Here is a 22,106-nt window from a genome sequence, read left to right on the forward strand (position 1 = left end):
GAATTTCAAAACTCACTCTTACACCTATTTGAGCTCTCAAACTTAATTTCTTCAGTTTCTTTCTTTTTTCTTTTTTTCTTTCTCTTTCTTTCTTGTGTGTGTGTGTGTTTCAAGTTTTGTTTCCAATAATTATAACCTTCTAAAAATTTTTTTAAAATAAGAATAAGAAAAGAATAGGCACTATCTGACCAGAAAAATACATTTATTTCTTACACACTATTTTCCATTTACTTTTACTCACTATTAGGTATAGAGTTGATTATTGTCTCATCTCTCTGAGATGCTTTCCTTTATAAATCTCTGAAGAAAGTAGCTGTTCTTTTTTCTAGGTTCTTAAAGAGCTTTGCATATAAGTGTTTTATATGCATAATAATCAAATGCTTGTTATAATGTGAATTAGTTAGTTGTTCACACAATTATGCCACATAGCAAATAGAAATGAAAGTTCATAATGAATGGGTAAATGATTGAATCAATGAATAAATGAATGGTTTAAAAAAATTCAAAATATTCCTCCCAATATTTTCAAAAATTGCTTTTCTATATAAAGACAGGATAAAGCAAGGGAAAAATATTAGTAGCATACTATTAACCTTCACTAAACAAACATTTATCCAAAAAACTTTTTTTACACGCAAGACACTAGGTCCTGAGTACCTTGCTCAAAGAAAGTAAAAACAAAGGTTACAAGAAGGGAAGAACAGGCATGATCATGTAATAAATAGCTGGTGCTCATATTGCAGGAAGGATGGTTCCACTTAAGGGAGAATAAATGATCAGGCAGAAAACAGGTGTTAGCAAGACACGAAGGGTTGAGATGTCAGAGTAGGTAAGAATTATGTGGTTTGCAAAGTAAAGTTATTTAAGGCTTTTGACTCTGCTAGATAAAAAAGACCAAGACACAATAACCAAATGTAATGCATAATCCTTTATTATATCAAAAAACAAATAAGTAAAGAGCTAGCAAGGACATCTGGAGAGATTTGAGTATATACTATATAGTAGATAATATTATTGTGTCAGTGTAAAATTTCTTGGGCGTAACCACAGTATTGTGGTAAGTGTCCTTATTCCCTGGACCTACAAACTAATACAAAAATTTTAAAGGTGAAATGATGTAAAATCTGCAACTAATACAAATATATATATATAATATGGCTGTATAGAAAGATATATACAGATATATGAATGATGGAGAGAGAAAGTATATGTCACAAAGTGTTAAAAATTGGTGAATTTAAGTGAAGGTACACAGTTAACTTTTCAACTTTATCAATACAAATGGGGAGAAAAGAAAAAAGATTCTCTAAATGTTTATACTGAGTTTGATATTCAATGATGTAGAGAAGATTTCTGAAACCAACTCAATTCTCATTCTTACATAATTATTTTTTTTTCATGGATGTTCACAGAAGTTTCCATTTATCCTTGATATTAAAGTACTTTGAAAGCATAGCTTAAGTATGCATCTTTTCATTTACTTGCCTTGGAACAACTTTGAGTCCTCTTAGCCGACAAGAACATATTTTTTTTTAATTCAAGAAAGTTTTCTTCTACCACATATTTAACTATTGGTTACATTTAATTACTCTAATCAATTTCAGAGCAATATCTCTTGTTTGTGAATTATCAGCCCTGGCAAACTTTCATCAATTCTTCTTTACTCTCCAGGGAGCAACGCAAGTTTGCTTTTTCCATCCCTGAAGTAATAATTTTGTTGCTTTGCTATCTCCTATATTTTGCCTTTTCGTGTTGTTTTTGTGCCTACTTTCGTAGAATTTGTGTTATCTTGTATTTTATAATTTCAAATTAAATGCTTTCAGATATTTTTTTCTGTTCCTTTTAGTGACTAGGTCTCAAAAGTATGAATTTTCTCTGCATTTTTAGACTATTGTTTAAATTCCCATATAATATTATTTTTCCCAAGATCATGTTTTATAGGGGGAAAAAATGGTTCTATGATCAAGTAGTTTAGGAAAATCTGGGTTGAAAATTAAATTATTTTGTTGTAAGACTTCTGAGGCTTTAATGTGCATTGTCAAGTTAAGGTAGAAAGAATGTAATAGGAGGCCTTCTTTCAATGCACTTAACCCTAAACCCTCTGTTCTATGAAACAGTTAGGCTTATCAAAGAATTTATGTTCTGGAGCATAAGTTGAGAAATATTATTAAATATGCAGAATTTCATGAATTCTCCTTTTTGTTTTCACTATACTCATCATTAAATGAAAAAGATATTGGTCTCAAGAAAACAAAAACATAGACACTTGTCCCCCTCTCCACCCAGTTGGTTGGGTGTACATTTCCCTCCCTTAGCACACACCAAGCTTCTACACATACCGCCAAGCTCTAGCAAATGTTCAGCTCCCTTGGCTTTGCTGGAGGAAGGGTGGATCTTCTAACCTGCTGGCATGCATGCTCACAGCAAGAAACAGAACTCAGGCTTTTGTAATTGCCATGGACTAAATGTTTGTTTCCCCCTCAAATTCATTTGTTGAAGCCCCAATCCCCAATGTGATGGTATTAGGAGGTGTGTCTTTGGGAGATACTTAAGTTTAGGTGAGGTCATGAGTGTGGGTCCTCGTAATGGGATTAGTGCTCTTATAAGAGGACTAGACCAAACCAAGAACTCGCTCTCTCTCTCTCCCTTTCTCTCTCTCAGATACAGCAAAAAGGCAGCCACCTATAAACCAGGAAGGGAGTCCTCACCTCTCCTGGTACCTTGATTTTGGACTTCGCAGCCTCCAAAACAGGGAGAAATAAACGTTTGCTGTTTTAAGCCACCTAGTCTATGGTATTATGTTATAACAGCCCAAACTGACAAAAATAGTAACACCAAGTTGTTTTTTTACCCAAAAGAATGTGTAAAAAACACATCACTAGAGAGCAGAGTTCTTGGTTCCTTCTCTCCATAAGGTTAACTTCACCCAGTTTGTAACACACTATCATCTCCTGTCATCTTCCACACTCATAACACTTACTGTGTTGCAAGCTGCTGTCCCACTTGGGTGTAGAAAAGGAGGGAGCTACACATGGATGCCTAGGAAAGACCCAGATCACTGAGTCGGCTCCACACAGAAGGCCAGCAGCTGCCTGGCTTCTGGGGAGCTGCACGCCCTGCCTCTCTCACACGGGGCACACACTGACCATGAGTTTAAGCATCCTTGTAACTTTTTCATAACTAGCCCTGATATGATGTCCAAGTCAAAGTCTGCTCAGCCATTTATTCAGTTCATCTACATTTGCTCTGAAGTTAGGAGAACATTTACAGAGAGTCTAAAAGGATCATCGATTGACAGACTCTGTCTACGGGGCTACTCTGCATCTGTATCTCTTCTGTATGTTCTTGAATAGAAAGTAGGGGGAGGCTAACTCAAATGATTACTAGCTAATACTATCGAATTCTAGAAGTACTGACAAAATGTAAATAAAGGATCAATTTAATTTGGTAGCTAATAAAAATAGCAATGGAATACGTTATGAATTACAAAAGGTAGCAGCAGTTTCACCAACCTCCACAACACTTATCAACATCCCACTTACTTATTTTATATCTGGAGTGTTGCTTATTGTAAAGGTACATTCCAAGTACAATTATATGTATTATTTCTTTGCTGTGGTTTCCTCCAAATAGATCAAAATACTTATGTAAAAAAACATTTATTTTTTATTTTTTATTTTTTTTTATTTTTTACAGAGACAGAGAGTGAGTCAGAGAGAGGGATAGACAGGGACAGACAGACAGGAACAGAGAGAGATGAGAAGCATCAATCATTAGTTTTTCATTGCGTGTTGCAACACCTTAGTTGTTCATTGATTGCTTTCTCACATGTGCCTTGACCACGGGCTTTCAGCAGACCGAGCAACCCCTTGCTGGAGCCAGCGACCTTGGGTTCAAGCTGGTGAGCTTTTGCTCAAACAAGATGAGCCCACGTTCAAGCTGGCGACCTCAGGGTCTCGAACCTGGGTCCTCAGCATCCCAGTCCGACGCTCTATCCACTGCGCCACCACCTGGTCAGGCTAAAAAAACATTTTTAACAAGCAAAACAAGGTAAGCAAAGCCAAAAGAGAAAATTTAGATGAGTCAATTTCTGGTGTTCACAGATGAGTGAAAGAAGGAAAAAAGTCAGAATTCAATGCCCCTAAAAATACTATGGCCTCTAGAATGCTAGTCATGGATTTTCAATTAGATAGACAATTTCTCCATGAGTCAGTGCCCTAAAGAAAAAAGATTTTTGCCTCTGCATCTGTGTGTGTACAGACACAAACTCAGATATATGTACTATATAATCAAATGTTAATTTAACTTAATAGAGTATATAAACTATATGAAATATAGTTTATCAGTAGTGATGTTAAGAAAAAGTGGAATATATCATAATTCATGAAAAAAGCCACTTGCTATTATAGGCAATGATATTTGCAATTAAGCTGAACACAACTAAATTATGATTTTAATTAAAAAGCATTTTGTACAATGGCACCAACATGTTTAAATTTTAATACATTTTATATGAGATACTAAAGTTATTAACATAAAAAGTCTTTGCAGCATTTGCACTTTTTTAAAAGCAAAACATTTTTAACCAGTATATAAATGCTGCCAAAATCCATAGACATTTTATTGTATAAAAAATTCAAAGAGCAATTTTTTCCAACCATCTTATACTTGCACCTACTTGGGATATGCAATTGTATTTATATTCATGGTTAATAGTAATAGTTACTGATATGCTCTTGTGGCCACTATGTTCACATCAATTTTAAATGAAAAGCAAAGAAAATTGTTCAAGGCACTGATAACGAAACAAATAGCCTTTTGCCATTGGGCCACTATCAGATCAGAATGAGTCAACAAATCTCAAAAAGTTTGGGAACAATAAAGGTTATCTCAGTGGTCAGTGGAAAGTGAGTTTGGGTCTGAACCCTGAGTCAGGCAGACAGATAGAGAGCCACACTGAAAGTGATATTCTTTTCCAATTCCACCTCCTCTACAAAAGTTTTATTACCTAAACACAACTAACCTTTCAAGGTGAGAAATAGTCTCTCTAAAACAAATCTGAAACACAGCAAATAGGAGAATTATGTGGTCCAGACTTCAGAGGTTTAAGAAAGTGATGATGGCTTTATCTTGCCCCTGATAGAATATAGGGTAAAGAGGTGAGTGTTTGAGAGTCTACTATCTTTATAAATGATGCTCAAAGCTATGGATATAGAGAATAAGCATGAAACAAACAATAAAAGTAACTTTCTTCTGCTCAAGAAGTTTATATTTTAATTTGAGAAGTAAATTTTTACCTATGGTGAAAGAGTTACTGCTAAATATTCAATATAAATGAATCTTTGAATATGTACGTTCAACATGAAGGACACATACAAGGTCACCATGAAAAGATAGACATCTTCCCCAATGAAGTTACTATTGTTCTCATTACTTTTTAAATTGCTTTCAGAATTAATTTATAAGACACGCAGAAATACTTACAAAGTTATAAATACATGGTATCACTCAGGTTAATCACACATTATTCAGAAAGCTGCTTCAGATAATTCTAGCCATTTTCAGGTATGAACACTGTCCTTAATGAGCATGCAATAATCCCAGCTATTGGCCTTTAAAGTACAGTGGAATCTTTTCTGTAAAGACATTTCTACCATTTCTGCAATACTTTGAGCACTGGCAACCTATTACATGGAAGGATAAAATATTTATTTGGTTTTTAAAATTCCAGTATACTTACTTGAAAATTAAATTATGACACACAAAGACATATTTTATATTCTCAAGAAGGCACTTCATTGCAATCACAAAATATTATAAAAGTCCTGCATATTCCACGGGACCTTAAGGTTCATTGTCATGGAAATTTGTCATAGTAAATACTCTGTTCAACATCAGCAGAAACAAGGCAAAAACACAGTAATGGCTACTTTTATGTCCACCTGCAATTGCTTCAAATACCTCTGAGCTTATTTCCCTTGTTATTCTCTCCTCTGTCCCTGCACATCATCTCCCATTGCTAAAGTCCTGCTAATGTCACACTTGCCCCCAATCACTCAAGCCAAGATCTGAGAGTCAGTCTAAATTCTGGGTTCTTCCTTATTTTGCCCCATTTATGATCAGCCACCAATATCTGTCAGTTCACATCTTCTAAATATTTCTTACCTCCATTCTCTACTCTCTATTTGCCATTTCTCTTCCCTGGTTCAGGTCATCATCTGTGGAAATGAACAGGACTTTCTAGCAAAGGACCGTAAGAACTCTTTCAGGGCCACTGAGACTGTCCCAGCATCAGCCCCTATGCTCAGTAAGAGAGGCCGCACCTGACTTCCCACAGGCCCATGGTTTCCTCTTCCATGAAAGGGGGCCTTCAATTTCCTACAGCATCCAAAGCTCATCAGTGCTGGCATTTCCAAAAAACCTATAAATAATTGATATTCAAACTCAGACTGCTTAGTGCCAAAGCACAGACTTTTAGTCCTAGCCCTAAGGTCACTTCCACGCATGCCCCATTTAAAAAAAAAAACAAAAAAACGTCGGCCTAGCGTGCGGAGGACCCAGGTTCGATTCCTGGCCAGGGCACACAGGAGAAGCGCCCATTTGCTTCTCCACCCCTCCACCGCGCTTTCCTCTCTGTCTCTCTCTTCCCCTCCCGCAGCCAAGGCTCCATTGGAGCAGAGATGGCCCGGGCGCTGGGGATGGCTCTGTGGCCTCTGCCTCAGGCGCTAGAGTGGCTCTGGTCGCAATATGGCGACGCCCAGGATGGGCAGAGCATCGCCCCCTGGCGGGCAGAGCGTCGCCCCTGGTGGGCGTGCTGGGTGGATCCCGGTCGGGGGCATGCGGGAGTCTGTCTGACTGTCTCTCCCCGTTTCCAGCTTCAGAAAAATGAAAAAAAAAAAAAAAAAAAAAAGGAGGGGCCCGTGGCTTCTGGGGACATCCTGTGCTGCAGCAGAGCTCTGGTATAGCACCCCAAGTTTGGGTCCCATTGTCCCTCTCTGCAGAATGCTGACGAACTCTGCTGTCCAGCACCTGTGATTTCACATAGCAAGTGATGCCACTATGTCCGTTTCTCTCCCTCCTCCTCAGACTATTGTCCATAAATCTCTCATCTTGCCATCAAAGGTTAGACCAGGTCACTTTCTGCCTAAGCCTTCCCTCTGCGAAATAAGAGCCAAATACTTCAGCATGATATGCAAGGTCCTGGATAGTGTAGCTCCAACTTTCCTTTCCAGACTCATTTTCTGCCATTCTTCCTCTCTTCAATCTCTGCTACATACACATACGCGTGCGCGCGCACACACACACACACACACCTGCTCTATTCCCCACCCTTTCTTCTACCAAACACCAGACATACTCACAACTCTATGCACTTACCCTGCCAGGAACTAATGGTTCCCAAATAATGGTACAGAACCTTCCTGAGTCCCCCTGCCCCCTCTTGTCTCACAGCACGAGAGCTGCGTTATAACCCTCCTGCAGACTCGGTTCCGGGCCTGGGCCTTGCTGCCTTTGCTGCCTTCACCTAGCAAAGACCTGGCACATAGGAGGCACCTTGAATGTTTGTTGAAGAAGTAAAGAAATTATCTCCACTCCTAGATGCATCACCCTGAATACTGTTGATGAGCTTTTTTTCAACTAAATTTAATTTTTTATCATTTGTTTTTGAGAAGGTTCTACTGAAGATGAAGTAAACTCACAATGTGCAATGTGGATGGAATCTCTTCTGAAAAACTCACTTGTAGTTCGATTTTAGTTCTTAAAGTGTACTTCAAACAGTAACACAAATAAATATTTATAGGATACCAAGCATCAAATCAATATCAATGATAGCAACAATAATTTTCTTTAAACTAATTGATTAAAATAAAGAAGTAGCTAAACCACTTCACATGCAGTCAAAATTTTATACTTTTCATCAGAAAAAAAACAATCCACTACCAACGACAAATAACAGTAGGGCCACTAAAACTACCTGTCATGAATCTAATGAAGACAGATTCACTGGCTGCCACATATAATATGTAATATCCAAACGCGCTGCTGTAATTCACAGCTAATTAGTGTCTTGCCGTTATGAGAGGTGTCACGGCCCTAACTCTCTTGCGAGATCTACTCAGACCTCACAAGAAACAACAGCCATGCACAACAAGCCAATTAGTGCCCACCTCAACTTTGGGCTGTTGCCTCTTGAGTGCTCTCTCCCAGCCTCCGTAAATTATAAGCTCTTTCTGACAGCAGCAGACCACGGCCGCTCATGGGATAAAGACAACACTTCTAAGGAAAATTCACATAGGAAAGACAGACAGAGATAGAAGAGAAACGTTATTTATTTGCCTGTCTTCAGCAGCACAGCAGTCAGCAGAACTGAAGAGCATCAATCCTGACTGATGAAGGAAACAGCTCAAGTATAAATCCATGAGTGGGCGAAGACCCTCACTGGTAATCAACAGACAGCAATTGGGTTGTTTGTTCATTTTAATGTAGATATACTGAAGACTTTTTCTTTCCATTTTTTTCCTGGGTAGCACTCCCTCTGGATAATAAATTTCCCTTTGAGTGGAACATAATGGTCTGCATTTATTTTGTCTCACAGTAAATACATAGCAATCAGATAATTTGTTTGAAAAACCCTAAATTGTTTGACTTTATTGAAAAAAAAAATCTCTAATGATATGCTGGTCTCCACATAGGGCCTACAAAGCTTACTAAATCCATAAGCAAGCACTAGAGTATTCTCAACACATAATAGCCAATATCCTTATAATTTTGATCTAAGCCTATAAAGCTGTTCTGTCTCATAATATTTTACTTAACGGGTTTTCAGAACAGTCAATGGTAGCCTGGGCATTATTCAAAGATATGACTCAGGTAATTCTACTTTTAGTTTGTTTTCCTCATGGAAATGTTATGCTACTATATTTTAATGCTAACCTAAAACAGTTTATTTAGCTTTTTGGCTAAATAATGACCACCTAATTTGATGTGTAAATATTGAGAAAGGCAAATAAACAGATATGAATGCATTTAACATCTACAAGGAAGTCTCCTACAGCTCTTCTTGTCATTACACATAGATTTCAGAACAATTTTTCTTTTTTGAATATAGTATTCTTATGGAAATATTTAAATCTTTAAATATTTACTACACTGCATCATTCTGTATAACAGCAAAATAACTGAAAATGTGTAAAATACAAAATCAGTTAAATAAGTGACAACAAATCAATCAATGAAAAGTTACATAATTTTTAAAAATGATGTAGAAAGACAATAAAGAACTTTGAAAATTTTTCACAGGATACTGAAAGACAAGAAAAAATGAAGCTTAGATCCATATTACACGCAGACACATATACATACACAAATATATAAATATACATATATGTGTATATATACATATGTACATGTATACACATATGTTTTTATTTATATAATTCTCTCAGTTTTGTTTTCTCTGTGTGTGTTTTTCTGGGTGTGCGTGTGTTTGTTTAAATTACTTATCATACTTAAAGGTTAAGCATTAGCATGCTTTCCAGAAAAATATTTTAGTATTAAGAATGTTTCTTCAGAAGGTTATATTGTAAATTATTCTTCTTTGAACTTTTCTGTTTCTATAAAAATGTTTATATTACTTTCAAAGTCAGATAAAAAGTTATTATAAATAATAAAATATTTACTTATGTCAACTGGGTGCATACAGGTGTGGACCAGTTTGAAGGCCCAGCCTGATCAGGCATCAGTTCAGAGTGGTTAATGTCTATCACATATCAGTCATTAAAAATGTTATTGCCCTGGAGATAAACACAATTACAAAGGTCAATGTCACATCCTACTTGGAATATATTAAAAATGGTTATCAGAAGAGCATTTTCTAACTGGGTAGGAGTGAAGCTGAATCTATATGATTCTGTAATGCCATATTGACTCAGTGCCAGAATAGGCAGGTATTGAAGGACAAAACCTTCTGAAAAACCTGCCACAGTATCACTGTCCTTAATTCACTGCAGCTCCAATTCATCTGCCCTGATACTTTGAACTATCTGGTATGAGGAAGAAAATCGGTACCAAACTCACACAGTCTGATTCAGGTCAGGTCAAAGTTCCCAGTATATGTGGGCTGAGGCCTGCTTCCACATTGTGCCGTGCAGGCTGTCCTGACTTCCAGCTCAGTGAGCCAGGCAGACACAACCAGGTGCATGGGCATCATATTTGGTACACATTTGTTGCAAGGCAATAGAGATAAAGGAAAGCAAAATCTCTTCTACAAAAGGCTTACAGCTAGCTGGTGAAACAAAATACCGGCTTTAAAGAGGACAATAACACAAAAGATTAGACAATACACCAATCAGAGAATGGCAAGGAGAAAGTGTCATATGTGAAATGGACTAGAGTGGTCTTTAAGAAAAGACATTCTGCAGCATGGGAACATACACCAAGAAGCACAGATTCGTGAAGACAGAGATACGCATGCATGCACCTGTCATTGTTAAAGACAGTTCTCGGGTCCTCTGTGCTTCTTTCCTAGAGCAGTGTAAATTAAACATGTACTCGACTCTTAGCTGAAAAACTACATCTGACAAAACGTTACATGTCATGGAGTTCATTAAATGCATTTGCATTTAGCATTTCAATTCATTTTCTATTTACCAAAGACAAATGAAACACAAAAACAAACAAAAAAAATATTTTGGCGGGATCAATTTTGACAGCAGTGTAGTTTCTGCTTCTTGCTTATTATCTCCCTAGAAATACAGGATCCTTGGTAATGCAAGTGAGAAAACCCAGCTGGATCCATATCTCTTTTATTTCTTATCTAGACTACATATATTTTAAAGTGTTTATAGAGACCTCTAGCCATAGACAGAATTTCTTGCTAAATTTTATATTAGAGTAGCTAAGTAGACATAATTTGGGTATTATTGCAAAGATAAGAAATAAGGTAAATTTAAAATTAACGTGTCCATATTTACACAGTGGGTTCATAAGTACTGCTTCTGAAACCCATCTTCAAAGCACACAGAACAATGCCCATACCTGAAAGGGAGAACTCTCCTTTCTGGCTTTCACTTTCTCTGATTAGAAAGGCACCCGTCTGATTTTCTGAATATAATAGTTGTTTTTCTGCATCTGCTCTCTTGATTGCTCCAAAGAACCACCTAAAAAGAAAGAGATGTAAACTTTAATTAACCAGTCAACATTCATTTTTTTTTAAAGAACAGGAAGTGTGACAAGAAAGTATTCTAACATCAAATATATATAATATTCTTTAGTGAAACCACTATAGGTATAAGTGCTTTTGATACTTGAGATGATTTTTCAGGATATCTGTAATCCCCACAGAGTAGTCTTTAAAAAAAATTACAGACCAGAAATTTGGCTGCTGCCAGGTCCCACACCCTTCTTACGCCTGCATTCTGTCTTGGAGGTCCCATGTCTTTCTGTTAAACCCAAAACCCTTGGGTGGGTCCACCACATAATCCTACCACACTTCATGCTCTAAAATTATTCACCATCACCATCTCACTGTCCTCTGCCTCGACTAACCCCTTCTAGGAGTTAGGCGGCAAACATTCCAATCAGAGGATTCATATATATTTCACTTTTAAGTATGAACAATTATAAATGAATTTCTCTGGACATTAATTTTCTTATGTGCCCATCTCCACCATAGTATGAGATGCTTTTACATGCTTAAGGGGAACTTATTAACATAAAGAAAACTTTAATCTGTGGAGAGATTATGTGAAAAAGTGACTTCTGCCAGGGAAGTATCTTTTTTGTGCCACCTTTACTTCTTATCTTTACCCTCTTATCCTTTCAAATAATAAATAAACATTCCAGAAATATAAGAGGCAGATACTGAACATACAGGTTGGAGACGGGGTTAACCGTCTCCAACAAAGATTATAAATTTTAATGTCAGAGCCAGTCTAAAATGCATATCAAGTCAGTAGGCACCGATGTGATAAGAGGAAGCAGAGAAAACCCCCTTTCATTATGACCTCTCATTATAGGGTCATAAAGTTGATCTTTATCAGTCAAAATTTTAGGTAAAACATGGATCTTTTCAAGGATGATCTTTAATAATGCAAACTCTTCAAGAAAGGAAATGGTGACTTGAGGAAAGAAATCCAAGCTGGGTGAGGAGTTGCAGGCTGGGAGAGGAAATACAGGCTAGCAAATCGGCTCCAGTGTCTTGGCAGGTCATGAGTACTGGGATATATAAGTAGCATAGTTGGAAGAAGAAGGAGAAGGAATTAAAAATAAAAAGAAATATAAAGATCACCTTCTAACAAATGTAAGGTGTTTGTTTAATATTTCCCCAATCATCAAATTGCAAATTACATGTTAACTATATCAGTGAGGAAGTACCAGTTTATGTTGGAGGAATAACTCCAAAAATCTCATTGGTTTAAGACAACCAAGATTTGTTTCACACTCAGCTACATGCCACTGAAGGCTATCTGTGGCTCTGTTCTGTATCCATTCCTATGCCTACCAGAGAATTTCCATCTCCATACTTCCGTAACTACTGGGGCAGGATGGGAAACTGTGGCAAATCACAGGCTGGTTCCTGGATCTTCTACTTAAATCTTCCTTTCAAGAATGAACTCCCTGACATGCAAAAGAATAAAAAGTACAATTCCACTATTTTCTATACTTCAGAGAACTAAAAACATTTAGTGGACTAAACTAACGACTAACATATTGGTTAATATCAGAGGCCAAAGTTTTGCCCATAGACTATTGTTTACTTAATTGAAATTATAAAAGGCATGGAAGCATTCCAAGGTGACCATGTAATGAACTCACAGAAAAACAAAAATACACGCTTTCTACTCCTGCAAAATAAGTCAACAGAATATTGGAACATAACCAAAAACCCGAACAGACGCAAACACATAACTTAGTGATGAAAGGATGAATTCAATAAAAGATGCTGATGTTATTAATACTCCATAATAATTCATAAATTCTTGCTACCTACAGAATATATAATAAATATTCATAGAATAAATACCCAATAAAAATGCAAACTTTAAAACTTTCTGAGGATATTGGACTAGGAAAGTTTTCTTATAAAAGACAAAAAGAAAAAAAAACATAGAAACCTTAAAGAAAAAGATTGATAATATTTATTAAACCATAGTTAAAAAATTCTGCAACAGTCATATTACCATGATATAAAATTAAAATACAAGCCGCAGACCTGGAGAAAATATTTTCAAGGTATTTTACCAAAAATAGGATTATTTTTCAAATTATCTAGAAACCTATAATGAATAAGAAAAGAGACAACACAGTATAAAAATTGGTATAAAACATAACTGCACAGTTCACAGAAAAGAAAAACCCAATAACTAATTTTTTAAAAAAAAGAAAAAAAGCACAGCTCTTATCATTGCTGTAAATAGGAATGTTAGGTATATTAAGTATAATAACAATAAAATATAACTTTACAGTTTTCAGATTGAACAAAATTAAAAACTCACATTCTAAAAATTAAAAACTCTCAATCAGTTATGGTGAAAAATGTGAAAGAGAACTTAATACAATATCAGGGGCAATACAACTAGGCAAAACTAATTTAGAGAGCAATTTGTCAATATCTAGTAAAGGTAAATATTTGTATACTACTCAATTTCACTTTTAGACTATATGCTAAAGGAGATATGCTTCAACAACATTCACCGAAGAATTGTAGCATTAAATATTGAAGATGACCTAACTATTCATCATAGGAAAATAGATAAATTTATTCATAGATAAAATGAAATATTATATAGCAGTTAAAAATAAATTGTTGGGGGATGAAGATACAATACAGTGTACAGAGAGGTGTTACAGATGGACAACTGAAACCTGTATAATCATGACAACCGATGTAATCCCAATAAAATTTAATTAAAATAAATAAATAAATTGTTGAAAGCCAAAAGGAAGTTAATGATATATACCTTATATGCCACTAATGTCAATTTTATGCAAACATATAAAAACATTACATTATCTTTATGGATGTATACATGCTTAGTGAAAGGTAAATGAGTAGTTAAAATACTTAAGCATTTTTTAGACTCCATTTCCAGAAATAAATGGCAAGATTTTTTTACATAAATATTTCAAACAAAGAAGAAACAGAGATTAAATATACTGATCAATTGCATGCATTTTCCTGATACCGAGTACATTGAGTATGCATAAACATTAAGATGTTTGATTAAAGTATAAATATGTAAAACTTTATAAGAATTATTATTTATCTAGCATATTGGATTCTTAGAAGTATGATTATATTTCTAAAGCTCATTACTCTCAAGAACAAATACTCCATTACATAAGATTTATGTACATACACTACATTTGTATTTTGGATAATCAAGTCTATAAATGATGTATTTTCTCTGCCCAATTTATGTATAAGCAAGCAGTTTCTAGAAATAAAATTATTAAAGTTATAGTAATTTTACTGCAATGGTCAAGAGGAACTCTATAATTTTTTTTAAATCCTTTCTGACTCACCAATTCTGTATTCTTGTATAATAGATTGATACAATAACTCTACAAGGCAAAGAACACCAGTATTGAATCTATAATGGCAATGAAATAGATGTAAATATTTGACTGGATGTAGCATCTCACTCAATACCTGGAAAGTGTTCATCAGAAAGTGAACATAAATAAAAATGTGTTTTCTGTCTGGATATAGTGGCATTATAATGCCATCCCTCATAGTCAAAGATGACACAACTGCCATAGAATGCAATCACTAGAGCATATGCCCAGTGGTGAGATTTAAATAATTTAACAACCGGTTCGCTGCCCTAACGACTGTTTTAAGTATAAAAAAACATACACCGAAAAGTAGTTTATTATTTCATGCATTTAATACTTAAATAAGAACAATAAAAGAAGTACACAAAACTAAATTATAAGAGTTGTATAATATTAATTTTAAAAAATGTTAGGCCCTGGCTGGTTGGTTCAGTGGTAGAGCGTCAGCCCGGCATGTGGAAATTCAAGTTCAATTCCTGGTCAAGGCACACAGGAGAAGCACCCATCTGCTTCTCTACCCTTCCCCCTCTCCTTTTTCTCTCTCTTCCCCTCCCGCAGCCAAGGCTCCATTGGAGCAAAGTTGGCCCGGGTGCTGAGGATGGCTCCATGGCCTCCGCCTCGGGCACTTAGAATGGCTTTGGCCACAATGGAGCAATGCCCCAGATGGGCAGAGCATCACCCCCTGGTGGGCATGCCAGGTGGATCCCGGTTGAGCTCATGTGGGAGTATGACTGCCTCCTTGCTTCTACTTTTGGAAAAAATATTTTAAAAAGTTAAATAATACCTGACAAAAACAATAAAAGTGTTATTTAAGATATTTCCATATTGTTTCTTGGTTGTCATCCTCACTTGCAATTTTTTACACCTATGGATGGAATGAACATTACTACCGGCGCTTAGAATACACTGTTGCACAGATGAGCGTTAAAAAGAATAAGGAATGTAAATTTGTGATTTCCACATTGGCTAACTGCACAGATGCCCACCTTAAGAGAGAACCCTGATTATAAGTGCCATTTTAACAACCAGGTCACTGAACTCAACAAAAAATTAGGTACCAGTTTTGAACCGTACAGACCGGCTGAATCCCACCACTGCATGTGCCATTCTAAGCACTAATGGGCAAACCTATGCACATGTGAAAACTTAATCAGTGGTTTCAGCCTCTGGCAAAACCACCATTCTCTTCAGTTCTGCCGTTTGAAGCCCCCGTTGTCCCCATTCTGGAAGGCCATGCATATCCCAGGTCTGGCTGTCCACCACAGCCACTTGTTAAGCTATAGTTCTTTTGTGCAGTAAACAGTGAATGCCAAAAAGGGATCAGGATGTCCTGGGAGGTGTAAAGTGTAACTCCTAGACCAGAGCATCACATCACATGGGGACTTGTTAGAAATGAACATGTGTAGGCTTCACTCCATACCTCCTGAATCAGAAGCTCTGAGGATGGGGTCCTGCATCTTGGTTTTCATAAACCCCCAGGCAAATATGATGCTCACTAAAGTTTGAGGACTACTGATGTGCATAAATAGTCAAGAAGTTAGAAATTTACGCAAGAAAGCTGAGAATAAATTACATAGCCCTTACATGCGAAAAATTATCCAGTAAAATGACACCATACACCAGTGGTTTTCAAAATATGCACCAGGGCACACTGGTGCACCCTAGAAGATTTCCAGGTGCACCCTATGGTATTTCAGAGAAATATGTGCCTGTTGGGTACCAAAAAACCAACAGCGTTTTTGGAGTTTAGATTTTTGGGGCACAGAGGTATGGGGAATTGGCTGTAAGCTGACAGTCTGCCCAACCCCCCACCTCACTTGCTTGATTAGGTTGCAAAAGGCTGTTAAGCTGTGGTGCTGGATTATTTACACTACCCCCCATGTTCCCCAGAAACACTGGAGGCAAATTTCTTCTATCCTTTGTTTGGTGTAAAGTTAAAATGACATGTATGGTAGGGGTTTTCTGCACTTGGTAAAATTTTTGGGTTGCCTTGGAAACGTGACCAGAGACCACTGATTTGCTAATGGCCTCACTTTGCCCTAAAAATAAAGCAAGATGCAGTTTTTGGGTGTGCTTTGTTCCTGCCAGCAGCAATTACAGGGCCCTCCTGACCCTGTATTTTCTTAATTCTGCACCGTTCCCACTCAGGACCTGGAATCACTAGCTGTGCTGGTTCGCGGTATGTGCCCAGATATAAAAATAAATATAGTTACTCTTTATACCATTTTATTACGGAAATACCAATCTTTTTGTTGACACATCATTATTATATTTATTATTAACACATCATTATATTATTTTTAGGTAAATACACCCAAATAAAATGGATTGATTTCTCAAAAAGAATCGTGATATTGAAGAAAATGATTCTGGAAGTGATCAAAAGTTAAGTGTAAATAAAATAGGACTGGAAGCCTGACGGGCAGAATTAATTTATGGCATTTTCTATCTCTTAACTCTGAACCATACAATTGGGTTAGAAACCCATTCATGGAAGCTTCAAGTGATTTTGGTCTACGATTAACAGAAGAAGAAGAACTGGCAGCTATATCCACTGATCGTGGACTGATGATTAAACATAAGGAATTGTCTCTTGAAGCCTTTTGGATTTCTATAAAAGAAGAATAGGTGGCAATATCTAAAAAAGCTTTGAACATTTTATTACAATTTTTTTAACATTCTATGTATGTGAATTAGGATTTTCTACCCTCAACACAATTAAGAGTAAAAAGAGAGGAATTCTTCAATGTATTGATGAGGAAATGAGAGTTTGCCTTTCAAATATATGCCCAAACATTGAAAAAATCGCAAGGACACATTAGGTTCATGCTTCTCATAAACACAAGAATGAAAAAACTTAACACATTCATGCTGGGACCTGCCAAATTTACTAAACCTTACTAAGAATGTATCTATATATATAAAAAGATAACTTTTCGTCGCTTTTTTATTTTTTAACCCCTCTTTTTTACGAATTCTAAAAAGTATAACAAAAAATGTAATATAAAAATGTTTTTTAATGTCAAAATAAATTTAATTTTGTCATATTTATTTCATTTAATTACCATAAAAGCACGCTTAGACTTTATATTTTTTCTTTAATATTTGACTTAATTATTATAACATATTCCTCAGAAATTTGTATATAGTGCACTTACAATTATTTGTAGAATTATAAATGGGCCCCGACTTCAAAAAGTTTGAGAACCACTGCCATACACACTTACACACACACACATTATTGATATTTAATGAACATAATTTTTATTGCTATGTCATATCAGCAATGAAAGAGATCTTGGTTAAGAACCAAATAGGAGGACCTGTCCAGGTAGCTCAGTTGTGGGTTTGATCAGTGGTGGGATTCAAATAACTTAACAACCAGTTCTCTGCCCTAATGACCATTTTAGGTATAAAGAAATGATATACCAAAAAGTAGTATATTATTCCAGACATTTAATACTTAAATAAGAACAATAAAAAAAGTTTACAAAACCAGATTATGTTGTAACAAAGAGTTTTAAAATATTAATGAAAAAGTATTAAATATTACCTGACAAAAAACAATACAAGTTGTCACCCCCTGGTGGTTTGGCACTTTTCCTCTTTACTTCATATGTTTGTTTACTGAAGTAACAAACACAAGGAAATTAAAATGTAGTGTTTCATCAAAGGTATAATGAATTTTATGAAATGAATAAATAAATATTACAAGCATAGTTCTGTCAAATTTGTTTTCACTTATGGACGGAATGAACATTACTATTAGCACTTAGAATATACGCTTGCGTAGATGAATGTTAAAAAAGAGTAAGGAATGTAAATTTGTGATTTCCACATTGGGCAGCTGCCCAGGCACCCACTTTAGAGAACCCTGACAGCAAGTGCCATTTTAACAACCAGTTCGCTAAACTCAACAAAATATTAGGTATTGGTTCTGCTGAACCAGTGCAAACCAGCTGAATCCTACCAGTGGGTTTGAGCCTCGGTCAGGGCACATAAAAGAATCAACCAATGACGGCATGAATAAGAGGAACCACAAATCAATGTTTCTTTCTCTTTCTCTCTCTTTGTCTCTCTTCCTTCTTCTCTTTTTAAAAATCAATTTTAAAAAAAGAACCAAAAAGGGCCCTGGCCGGTTGGCTCAGCGGTAGGGCATCGGCCTGGCATGCGGGGGACCCAGGTTCGATTCCGGGCCAGGGCACATAGGAGAAGCGCCCATTTGCTTCTCCATCCCCCCTTCCTCTCTGTCTCTCTCTTCCCCTCCCGCAGCCAAGGCTCCATTGGAGCAAAGATGGCCCGGTCGCTGGGGATGGCTCCTTGGCCTCTGCCCCAGGCGCTAGAGTGGCTCTGGTCTCGGCAGAGCGTTGCCCCGGAGGGGCAGAGCATCGCCCCCTGGTGGGCAGAGCGTAGCCCCTGGCGGGCGTGCCAGGTAGATCCCGGTCAGGCACATGCAGGAGTCTCTCTGACTGTCTCTCCCCGTTTCCAGCTTCAGAAAAAAAAAAAAAAAAGAACCGAAAAGGACAGGAGACCCATAATAACCTGTAATGTTAGAGAAAGAAATGCTTAAATTAGATTAAAACAGAGCAAGGAGTATGTGACTAAACTCTAACGTTTGATTTATTTTGCAAACATTCATCCAGTATCTATTGTGTATAAATTCTGTAACACAACACAGAAAGATCGACAAGACATATTGTAGATGAAAATGGCAAATTGCAGAATAACATTATAGTTTTATTTACATTTTAAAAGCCAACAAACTAAAAATGGTATGTGCTTATTTCTCTGGAGCGTAGTGAAAGATGATGAATTAATGACAAAGGACTTTATTTTTTTTCTTTGCATCCTCTATAATTTAGATATTTACAATAAGGTGCAGAGTGTTATATCATGTTACAATTTATTTAAATATAAAAAATAAGTCAGTCAGGAATATGCTACAAAATTTACATTTTCAAGATCCATACTAAAAACTTTGACATTTAGAATTGATGACTACAAGGGTAAACTCAAATAAGTATGAAACAGCAATTATAAATGAGCACTGAGACAGGTGGGAGGTCAGCCATGTCACCACGATATCCAATCTGAATGACTGAAGGCCAATATGCCCGACAACATATTAGATAAGCCAGGGTATAATAACAGGTAAGAGGTACATACGCATCTTATTAGGAAAGTTATTCAACTTTCTGATGCCTGTCTTTCCTCATTTGTTAGTAGCAATAATAATTAACCTGTAGGCTAGTTTTGAGGTTAAGAAAAATAAAATATGTAATTGTTTAATGTCTGTCCAACATTTTTAATAAATAAATAGCACCTATTTGAAGAGAACTAATTCAAGGAGGAAATTACATATTTGGTTTTCAACATGTTGGATTTGAGGTCACAGTAAAACACTAGAGAATATATGCACACGATCTTACTTCACAGTATTGCAAGTTTTCTCCGGAATGACCTGCCTGCCATTCTTGACTAGGACATGCTACCACCAGGTGGCAGCAGGCTGTTTTACTAATCTTTAAAGGCTAACCAAAGTTGTAGCATGATTAACTTTTAATTTACAAAAAAAGACAAAACTGAGTCTTTAAAAAAACAACAGAATGTATGCAATGTTACTTAGTAGCAACATATAAATAATATAGATACGGATCAAAATTTAGGAAAGTCTACACAATGACAGGCTCTCCAAGTATCTGGGCACCCACCATTTCTTCAACATTATCTTCCCTTCATTAGCTCTGCTCCAGGGAAGAGTTCATGCTCTCCCAGTGATTTTAAGCGGCACTACTTTGGGAATGTTGCATACAAAAGCTAGTGCTGCATTTTTTAAAAAAAAAATTTTTTTTAATTATTGCCGGTGTGCACTTAAAGTTACAGACTACCCCAGCATAAAGACTAAGTCTGCTATAGGCCACACATACCTTTTGGAGCAGTTAAATGAATAGTGGTTGATGATACAATTAATATATTGTACTTTGATGTGGGCATTTCCTATATAGTCTTTTGGTTTACTGACTGTTGACCATTAGAGGGCGCCTGTGTTCTCACATAATCTTGCCTGTGTACTTGCCATGCAGCTTGGAGCTGGAAGCCTTACCTGCTCCTGTCCAGTTACCGCCTAAATTCGCATGTTAATTGGCCTCTGACCACAGATTACAATCTGAGCACTCTCTTCTCCCACAGAGAACACTTGACTATGAGTGTAAAGAGCATAAGTGAAACCGACTTTTCTGCCTTCCAAAACACAAGCTTATCAGGACTTCTCACGTGAAAAAAATGTGTAATATCACGTCCCGTCTCTGAGCTAAGATTTGCAGGCACGTATAAACCAGCAAGTTCCTTGCTGGCATCACTTAATATAAAGTATTTTTGTTGTTGTTGCTGTTGCTCACCTTTATAGTCATAATAAAAGGGGAATTTTGAAGGAAGTTCCTTAGAGAGGAAGTAAGGTAAACGAGTACTTTCCTCAGGTTGGACGGCATGGAGCTATGAAAGAATCAGAGTAGAACTGGAAAAGCAGCTTACAGAATGCCACACAGGTGCATTTTGCTTCTTTTTAAATAAGATTTTGAGTAGCAGTATTTATTCTTTTTTTTTTTTTTTTTTTTTTTTTTTTTTTCATTTTTCTGAAGCTGGAAACAGGGAGAGACAGTCAGACAGACTCCCGCATGCGCCCGACCGGGATCCACCCGGCACGCCCACCAGGGGCGGTGCTCTGCCCCCCAGGGGGCGATGCTCTGCCCATCCTGGGCGTTGCCATATTGCGACCAGAGCCACTCTAGCGCCTGAGGCAGAGGCCACAGAGCCATGCCCAGCGCCCGGGCCATCTTTGCTCCAATGGAGCCTTGGCTGCGGGAGGGGAAGAGAGAGACAGAGAGGAAAGCGCGGCGGAGGGGTGGAGAAGCAAATGGGCGCTTCTCCTATGTGCCCTGGCCGGGAATCGAACCCGGGTCCTCCGCACGCTAGGCCGACGCTCTACCACTGAGCCAACCGGCCAGGGCGCAGTATTTATTCTTAATAATTATATGAGTGTAAAGCCAGTAGCCACAGCCACCAGCAGAGCTGCCTGGCCCATACAAGTTTGCATTTGATGGTAATGAAACAACGGAACCAAGAACTGGTGGGCCATTACCTTTCATCCTAGCTCACAACCGGTGGGCAAGAAAATACACACAGTGGGAAAACACTTCCCTTTCCATTCAGGGCTCCCAAAGCCACTGACTCATCTGAGTATTCCTAGAATCAAAGATTTCTACCTCACCAGCCTTATTCACCTCTGTTCCCCATCTCCTTCTCTCTGCACAAACTCTGCACAAATTGGCTTCTCCTTCAGCACTCTGCTATCTTGGCCGCCTCTCCTTTGCAATGCTGATGGCAGGATCTGAGAGAGAGTGCCTCCAGTCTGCCTCATTTTCTAGTGTAGAAATTAAAGCCTTTAAGCCAATATACAAACAAGGAAGTCTCTGATACAAAGCCACTCATCTGAGGCATAAATGGGATTCCTCCTAAGAGTGCACCCCGCCCACATCATGCAGGAATCA

The 22,106-nt window shown here is 37.2% G+C and overlaps 1 protein-coding gene across 1 annotated transcript in view; it reads right to left on the bottom strand.

The window, feature by feature from the left end:
- Window positions 1–22,106, bottom strand: part of FRK (fyn related Src family tyrosine kinase) — a 128,317-nt gene that overhangs the window by 51,724 nt on the left and 54,487 nt on the right. Inside the window, exon 2 of the mRNA XM_066248022.1 lies at window positions 11,038–11,159. Coding sequence (XP_066104119.1) covers window positions 11,038–11,159 — 122 coding nt within the window. The remainder of the gene's footprint in view (window positions 1–11,037; window positions 11,160–22,106) is intronic.

Source organism: Saccopteryx bilineata, chromosome 12 (genome assembly GCF_036850765.1).
Source record: "Saccopteryx bilineata isolate mSacBil1 chromosome 12, mSacBil1_pri_phased_curated, whole genome shotgun sequence".
In the NCBI taxonomy this organism is placed as follows: Eukaryota; Metazoa; Chordata; class Mammalia; order Chiroptera; family Emballonuridae; genus Saccopteryx; species Saccopteryx bilineata.